Below are 8,917 nucleotides of genomic sequence, written 5' to 3' on the forward strand. Positions count from 1 at the left end.
AAGCTCACGAGTACGTGAAGGACAATGCTGAGTGCAAAGATCTCATCATCAGCGCCCTGTCAGAAATCTACGACCTGAACTCGTACGGCCAGAGCTCCTCGGCCAACGCCAACCCACTCACCCGGCCGCGCCTGCCCTACGCCATCCTCTTTGCCATCGGGGGCTGGAGCGGGGGCGGCGCCACCAGCGCCATCGAGACCTACGACGGCCGCACCGACAAGTGGCTGAACATCCCCTGGGAGCAAGAGAACCCTGTTGCCTACCACGGCTCGGCGTATTTGAAAGGCCACGTCTACGTCATCGGCGGATTTGATGGCACAGATTATTTCAACATCGTCAAGCGGTTTGACCCACTCAAGAAGACGTGGCAGCAGGTGGCACCCATGCACTCGCGGCGCTGCTACGTCAGCGTCACCGTCGTGGACAACTTCATCTACGCCATGGGAGGGTTTGATGGGTACATACGGCTCAACACAGCGGAGCGCTACGACCCAGACACCAACCAGTGGACCCTGATCACCCCCATGCATGAGCAGAGGAGCGATGCCAACGCGACCACGCTGAACGGAAAGGTAAACGGATGGGGAGAGGATGGAGAGCTGCAACATGAAGAAAGTTCACATAAACCTTCACTGAATTTGTAACAATTCATTAAATCCTGGACCTACAGATATAAAACAGCATCTACCTTGTGTGGCAGAGATGTGACCAGGAGTGTGAAAACTCTTCTGGAGCTGCTGCCCCCCAACAGCCCACCTGGTGCCCGCCAGCCCTTTTCCTGGCCAAAGGTACAATACCAGGCCTGTCTGCTTCATGCAGCTTGGGAAATTAAGGGTCTAAATCCTGCTGGCTTCAGCTCCCTGTAGTGCTGCTACTTCAAACCCAGGATGACATTCTCATTCCCCTCCTAAAACAAAACAAGACACCCCAAAAATCCAGCCACACCATTCATTTTCTTTCCAACAGACTGTCTCACCAATGGTCTAACTGCTCCCCTTGCACTTTCCTCTCTCTCCTGTCCCCAGGTGTACATCTGTGGTGGCTTTGATGGTGATCAGTGCCTGAGCTCAGCTGAAGTGTTTGACCCTGCCACAAACCAGTGGTCCCTGATCGCCCCGATGAGCAGCAGGAGGAGCGGGGTTGGGGTGATGGCGTACGGGAACCAGGTGTACGCGGTAAGGGCCACCACCACCCTGCACTGCAGGCCTTTGTATGGCTGCAGTTCCCACAACACCAGGCTGGCCGTGTGTTTATGTGAGGTTTAGGGAAGTCAGAACCAGAACAGTTGATGGACTTACCAAGAATGTTATCACCCATCACACGCTTTTTGGTAAGAAAAAGATGTGGGCAATGTTTAAGCAGCTGCAGCAAACAACTTATCTTCTGCCACTACCAACACCACCAGCAGCACACAGCAGGGCTTGGGCCTGTTCATTCATTGTTTATCTTCTCCATGGACTGCATCCAACCCCTGGAGAACTGTCAAATCTGACAGCTGCACACAGTGCCTTGGGAAGCTCCCAAGGGAGCAGACTGCCATAAGCAAGCGCCGTGTTCTGAAATCCTGTGCTCTCCACCATGCTCAGACCACCACCAGGGAGGCAGAGGCAGCTCCCATCTCACTGGTGCGTGACAGGATCTGGCTGAGGGAAGGCCCTTTTCAGCTCTGTCCCTTTGGCATTCGCAGGTCGGAGGGTTTGATGGAAACAGCCGGCTCCAGACCGTGGAAGCGTATAACCCCGTCACCGACACCTGGCGCGCCGTGCCCTCCATGCTAAACCCACGCAGCAACTTTGGCATCGAGGTGATGGATGGCCTGTTGTTCGTGGTCGGGGGCTTTAACGGGTTCAGCACCACCGTGGCTGCCGAGTGCTACGAGGAGGACACCAACGAGTGGTACGACGCCCACAGCATGGGCATCACCCGCAGCGCCGTCAGCTGCTGCGTGGTGCCAGGGCTCTCCAACGTCATGGAGTACATCGCCAGGCAACACTACTACCGGCACAACAACTCCATGGACATCTCGTTCAGCACTTCAACTCGGAGCGCGCCGTTGTAAATAGTTCCCCCTTAGCTAAGTCTTGTGATCAGCCATCACTGGATGCTCCTGTAAATAGTCCTGCTGAGCCAATAAAGTCTTCTGAGCATCCCACCATTGGATGCCTGTGTAAATAGTTCTCTTTAGCTAGTAAAGTCTCTAGAGCAGGAAGGGGAGCATGTTCTCTTGTTCTAAAATGGAAACAATTGCTACAGGCCAAAAGAATCATTAGGATTTAAAGCTTTCACTCTGTGGCACCACAGAACATGTGTTATCAGCCACAGCCTGTACAGCAACTTAAAAAAATCAAAAGTACAATGGGATGCTAGAGAAATAAAAGGTTTATTTTCATTAATTCACCTCTTACAATAAACTTTAGTACAGTGTATTTAAGGTCAAGAACATGACAGCAGGATTTGTTTCAAAGGGCCTATCACACACACACTACTTTACCTCACAGGTAAGGACAGGAGTGCTGCTCCTCAGAAATCTCTTGCCCCTCCGTTAATGTCCCAGGAGAGCAGAGCTGCTGTGACCAACAGTGACATGGACCCAGGAGGAAGATCTGACTATCAATGGTCTTCAAAGAGCTTGTTAGTTCCACACTATACATTCATATTAGTAACAGAGTTAGATCCTCAGGAGCACCTGTTTTATTAGACTCCACACAGGACTGTCAAACAGGAGAGATGGTTTGTACCCCAACCTAGGGTGGACAGAGCTGAAAATGAATCCAAGCCACAAACCACCTACTTTACACTTGCTTTTCAAAACCCGTTGGATGTTACAACATCCTCTTACAAGGTTGTGTTAAGAACAACCTAAACAGTTGTAATTCCTGAGGACTTGGTTTGTCAGCAGCCACCAGGCTATTCCACAACACATAAGCTGAGCCAAGAGTTTGGATTTTGACATTTACTGTAATGGGGAAAAACACCATTGCAATAGTGGAGTGGAATGCTCGGCACAGCCGTTCACAGCACGTGCAACACTGGGCTCTTTGCTTCAGCTCTGCAGTGGTCTCTACTATGTGCAAGAGAGGCACTCAAAACACAGACACCCCCAGGCTACTAACGGGGTATCCAGGTAGTTATAAAACATTCTGTACACATATGGCCCCTGGGAGTCACTACGGTGACTGCCAGTACAGCGAGGCCAGCAGTCAGCCTCCCTGTTCACACACACTGGGACCCTGCTGACAGCTGACCAGCCACTACAAACACACAGAAGGAACCCCCAGGCTTTTGTTTATGGGATCATCTGATAAACACCCAGCAAGCTATGGCACTCAAGGGCCGCAAGGAACTGTTATGGATTCACAGGTTCATGGGCTAAATTACAGCCCGAGCTGTGAATGCAGTTCTCCCAACACCTCGTGTGATGCAGTGGATTGTTCAACCCGTCGGTCACAAATCACATCAGTGCCGTTAGCCCACTGAAAGTCAAGGCCAAAAAGCACCAATGCTTAAAACTACCCCAGAATTGGCAGAGTACAGGTTAGAGTAGCCCATGCTGCTGCCAGGGACCCCCAGTGCCATGCACACGGAGCACACACGGCATGCGGCTGGCACACACAGGTTACCTGTCCAGGGACGGGCTGGGCTGACACTGGCTCTGAGGGGAGTGCTTTTAGTAAACAACACAGCTTGTCTGTCAGCCCAAAGTCCTCCTGGGAAAGTGCAATATCAATTTTGCTTAGAAAAAGCAAGACTGCAAGGTCTGTTCTTGCCTCTTTGTTGCACGCTGCCATGCATTAAATATTTAGTTGCTATTCCAACTGAAATAATCATCTCCGTGTTTCTCCCTACAAATTGTCTGTATTCCATGACAGACTACAAGAGGGCTTAGATAGAGCTGTGGTGGTGTGACCTACTACCACCCTCCAACTGCTTGTTAAATCCCTCCAGCCAGGTGAAGGATATGAACTCCTCTCAGTTGCTTTGGTGCAAAGTCTGGGAAAGTATCTTAAAACCAGCTCCCACAAACTGCTGTTACATTGATGGATTGAGCACTAGAGCTGAGAGACATTTCCACACTGTATCACAGACCTCCTGCAGGGGCAGCAATTCTGAACCTACTCCAGCCAGACCTGCAAGAATCCGTGGGCCAAACTCCATGGATCAACTCCTGGCTTACAGGCCTACAGGAGCTGTTTGGGAACAGTCACCTGCAAACATCACCTTAAACTCACCTATTTCCACTTGCATGAGGCCAGCAGCATAAACTTCACCTGCCCCAACAACCCAACAGGCACAGAAAATACAATACAGTTACCACAGAGGGGTCAACTGGGACAAACCGTTCAGTTTCTCAGGTTTGGTGGGTTTTTCAAACCAAGGCTGGAGACTCTCTCACGAACAGGCAAGTTATTGATACCAAAGTGGCCCGTGAACTGCAAAGTAGTGCGTTAAGGAACATACACATCAGAGAAACCTTTACACACAGTGGTAGAAGGACTTACCCCAAGTTTCAGATACGATCTGGGCTGCCTGATGAACTGGAAAAGGAGGAGGAGCAGCTCAGAAAGCAAACCAACTAAAAACAAAACAAACCCCAAACTGGTTACAAGTTCTTTGCAGTGAAGATGCCCACATCAAAACGACCAGCAAATATCAAGGAACCAAGAACAGTAACACATTCTCCAACAAGGTTTGTCTACACAGATTTCAGAACACCAAGATTACTCCTCCCATTCCCTTCCCTAAGATCCTGAGTTACACTGCTGGGAAAACCTGGAACATTCAAAAGAAGGGAAGGATGGAGAGAAAAGGAGGTAGGAAGGATGCACTGAAACTGCTGGTAAACTATAGGATCCTGGAGCTCCTCGGATTGGGCAGGAGTGCTCAGTGGGACAGCTCAAAGGGAATACTCCACATTCTATTCCCTGGGAGTACAGTGGGAAGAAACACGCAGTCAACCAGGGCAGCTGGATGTAAAATTACCTCAGAATGCCAAAAGGTGTTTAAATGAGCATAAATCTCACCCCCACAGCAAGTGGGGAAATTCAGATATTTGAAGACTTTGAAAACCCATCTCCCTGCCAGAGGAGCACCTGTGGGCTCATTATGGAGCTGCAGTATGGCTGCTGGGAATTCCTTGGGACAGCACATGGAAGGCAAAGGGTTCTGATTGTCAGAGACACGCTGGGAACAGCAGGGGCTCTTCCATCACTTTTCACTAGAATTAAAACATGTGCAACATTTGAGAAAGGATCTACATGTAGCTCAGGTTTCACTCTATTCCCATGGAATAATCCCATTCTCACTGCTCCACTCTGACAGAAATGAACAGCCAGTGTGGGTGGGTGGTTCAACACTGGTTGTCACTCCTTGTCTCAGGCTGCTGTTAGACTCGAGTTTCTAACAAAGCTGTCAAACACAGACTCAAACCTGCAGATACACCTGAAATAAAATCCACTGCCTCAAGTTCTCTCTTCCTGTGTCTTGTGTCCTATCAATCATCCACTTATAAACAAACTCTGCAGCCTCTCTACAACGCACAGATACAAAATATTTAATACACATAGAAACATCCTGAAGCAATTTCATAAAGGAAGATTGTGCTTTTGTTTCATACAGAACTATTGCACTTGCCTCCAGCTTGGGAAAGCCAAGTACACCAACACCAATCCTGTGAAGTTTAGTCACTGAGGAGAGAATCAAAGGAATGTCAAGAGATAAGTGCAAATAAAAAGGTGCTTTCAAGCACACACAAATGTAACCACTAAATTATTAAGAGAGAGATCTTTGATTTTCAAAGGAGAACTGTTAGAGATTAACTCTACAGAAACCCTTGGAACCAAAGATCCGAGGAGAGAAGTAACAGGCTTAATGCACCCAGAGACATTTCACAGCCCGATACAGGCTACAGCTTCCCCCTAGGCACCATTAAGGAATACTGCTGGATTCACAGAGCATCTCAATTCCCACCCATCCTCAACTTCTGAGCTTCTGACTTTTCAGTACACAAAAGATGCTGGTTTTATGCATCAAATCCAATCCACACCCTCATGTCTTATAAAGACATATCAAGCCTAACAAAAGGGTTTACTTCCTAGGCCCATCAGGAGTGGTATTCCAGACACTAGCACTCAATCTGGGAGCGTGGCATTCTCCGTAAGGTCAGGGAGTGTCGGTGGATCTCCTGCATCTGCCTTTCCTGCATTTGCCTTATCCTATCCTTTTGCCACATCAGGTTTTGTGGCATGGGGTACCTCTGTGTTCCCTGCAGGCACCTGAAGGGGATCCTCACGTGGCAGGCGGTGGCTCTGCAGCGGGGCTGTGGCATCGGGGGCAGGAGCATCCAGCGCTTGCGCTCGGCGCAGTAGCGATAGGCCTCCTTCCTGTACTGCTTGTCAATGTCATCGCTGTTCTTCCACCCCCCGATGATAAACACGTCGTCCTTGTAGTAACAAATGGCTGCTCCTTCAATGCTCAGGACCTCGGGGGGCAAGGATTCCAGGATTTCATCTGAGGCCCTGCCAGAGATCTTTCCCTTGGCCTCCTCGTTGTCGATGGGGTAACTCTTAGGGCAGCACGAGGCCGTGTGGTAGAAGTTGGTGTTGGCAACGGACATCTGGAAGGAGCAGTAGTTGTCGATGAGGGGCAGGGACTCCACGTCCTGCCACTGCCTGGTTTCAGTGTCATACCTGGTAATAACGGCCCTCAGCCCGTCCTCGCTGTCACTGTCGACCGGGGTGCGGGCGGCCACGTACACAAACCGGTCCTCCACGGAGACAGCTTTGACATCCCGCAGGATCTTGGGTGCCGACTCCAGGTTCTGCCACTTGTCCTGCTCGGGATTATAAATGGCCACATCTTTAAAGCCTGGACTGAAGTTGCCGTGTCCACCAATACTGTACAAGTTGCCCTTCACTTCAGTCAGGCCAAAGGAATGCTTTCTGGTGATTAGATTCGAGACCTGCTCCCAAATGTTTCTGTTTGGATTGTACCTTTCCACAGTCTTGGCAAACCCCGGCTCCATGGAGCCAGCCACATACACGTAGGACTCAGTCACGGCCACGGCGTGCCCGTCCAGGTGGTTGTGGATGTGTGGCAGGTTGACCCACCTGTCCTCATCGATGAAGTAGCCCACGCACTCACTCAGGTAGTCACCGCCCTCGGACACGCCGCCGATGACGATGATGACATCCATGTTCTGCCCGAAGCGCGGCAGCAGCGCGGCGGGACAGGCGGAATGCTGCAGGTTCCCGGACTGCAGGTTCTCAGAGCGCAGGGCATGGCTCTCCACGGCCTCGGACACCAACTTCACACAGGCCTCGTTGCTCGACACCAGCCGCTCGGATTTGACGTTGCGAGTCAGGTACGTGGGTTTCATCTGAGACAACCTCAGCAGCTTAAAGAGATCTTCAAAGTACCTCTCTCTTTCCTCAGGATTTTTCTGAACCCACTTTAAAACAGTCTCAAAGAGGATCTCTTCAGAGTCCACTGTGATCTCTGAGTCCGAGAACCAGTCCCGGACAAGGTGAAATGGCAAAGTGTAGAACTCCTCATCTTGGATGACTTTGTGGAAGTTTCTCCTGATCATATCCTGTGCTTTGAGGGCCAGCTGGTTCAGGGAATACATGTGGGCCAAGCTGTGAACTGCTACGCAATTGGAGAGGTTCAGTTTCTTCTTCAGAAACTCTCCACAGAAGTCCTTCAAGCGTGTCAGCAGAAACCTGCAGGACAAACGAACAGGAACACCCTGTTACAAGTTACCCTGCAAGTGTTAAGTGTTCAAGGCCAGGCTGGAAGGCCAGGAAGCAACCTGGTCTAGTGGAAGGTGGCCCTGGGAGTGGGACTGGATGGGCTTTAAGGTCCCTTCCAACCCAAACCAGTCTGTGACCCACTGATGCTGTGACTCGGCACCCCCAGCCCCGGTCCGGCCGCCCTCACCTGTCGATCCCCCGCCCCAGCCCCTGGCCCCCTCACCTGTCTGCCATCTCCAGCACCTCGTGGACGTTGCCGGGGCTCACGCGGATGGTGCCCGTGTACATGAAACCGACAACGGCCTCCACCGTCTCGGGGTCGGGGCCGCCCTCCGAGCTCCACTTCTGCAGCTCCACGCGGCCCGAGCGCGACTCCGCGAAGCCCCCCGAGAGCAGCGGCGTGAAGTACTCGGTGGCAGCGGCCAGGACGGACCGGTGCGCCCGGTACTCGCGGGCCGTGCCCGCGCCGCCGAACGCCAGCGTGATGTCGCAGTACAGGCCCTGGCGACGCTGCTCGTTCTGCCGCCAGGCCAGGTCGGAGCAGTGCGCCGGGCACCCGAACTCCTCCGCCTCGGCCTCCCCGTCCGCCCCGCCGCCGCGCGGGCCCCCGCGCTCCGCCTCGGCCGCCGGCGGGCCCGGGCCGGGGCCGGGATGCGGCTGTGGGGCTGCAGCGGCCGCCGCCATCTTGTCAGAGCCGGCGGGCAGGGCGCGACGCTGCCCCCTGGCGGGGAGGAGGCGCCGCTGCAGGGAAATGGCGGCGGCGCCGTGAGGGGGGCAGGAGTAGCGCAGCGCCCGGGACCGCCTGGGACCGCCCGGGACCCCCGTCCCTCCGCCCCGAACCCGCAGTCCCCTCAGTCCAACCTGCCCCCGGTGCTTCTCCGCCATGGGAGCGCCCCGGTGCTGCCGGAGCCTCGGCCCGCGAGCACCGCGTTCCCTCTGGGCACTCAGGTACCCAGACCAGGCACACACCTGGTTCTGCTCAGGTACCACAGATCAGACACACACCTGGTTCTGCTCAGGTACCACAGATCAGACACACACCTGGTTCTGCTCAGGTACCCAGACCAGGCACACACCTGGTTCTGCTCAGGTACCACAGATCAGACACACACCTGGTTCTGCTCAGGTACCACAGACCAGGCACACACCTGGTTCTGCTCAGGTACCAC

The 8,917-nt window shown here is 52.9% G+C and overlaps 2 protein-coding genes across 2 annotated transcripts in view; one reads left to right on the forward strand and one right to left on the reverse strand.

Annotated features, from left to right (window-relative positions):
- The window catches only part of KLHL10 (kelch like family member 10), a 4,530-nt gene extending 2,471 nt beyond the window's left edge, over positions 1–2,059 (forward strand). The window contains exons 2-4 of the mRNA XM_017834062.1: positions 4–572; positions 1,026–1,175; positions 1,688–2,059. Of these exons, the coding sequence (XP_017689551.1) occupies positions 4–572; positions 1,026–1,175; positions 1,688–2,059 (1,091 nt within the window). The remainder of the gene's footprint in view (positions 1–3; positions 573–1,025; positions 1,176–1,687) is intronic.
- A 1,032-nt stretch (positions 2,060–3,091) lies between these two features.
- Positions 3,092–8,633, reverse strand: KLHL11 (kelch like family member 11). The gene is made up of 2 exons (XM_017834063.1): positions 7,972–8,633; positions 3,092–7,718 (listed from the first exon to the last, which is right to left on the reverse strand). Exons 1-2 carry the CDS (start codon positions 8,631–8,633, stop codon positions 6,122–6,124), a joined length of 2,259 nt encoding a protein of 752 aa, XP_017689552.1. The 3' UTR covers positions 3,092–6,121.
- Positions 8,634–8,917: the final 284 nt, after the last annotated feature.

This window comes from Lepidothrix coronata, unplaced genomic scaffold, assembly GCF_001604755.1.
Source record: "Lepidothrix coronata isolate B3197 unplaced genomic scaffold, Lepidothrix_coronata-1.0 Scaffold229, whole genome shotgun sequence".
Taxonomy (NCBI): domain Eukaryota; kingdom Metazoa; phylum Chordata; class Aves; order Passeriformes; family Pipridae; genus Lepidothrix; species Lepidothrix coronata.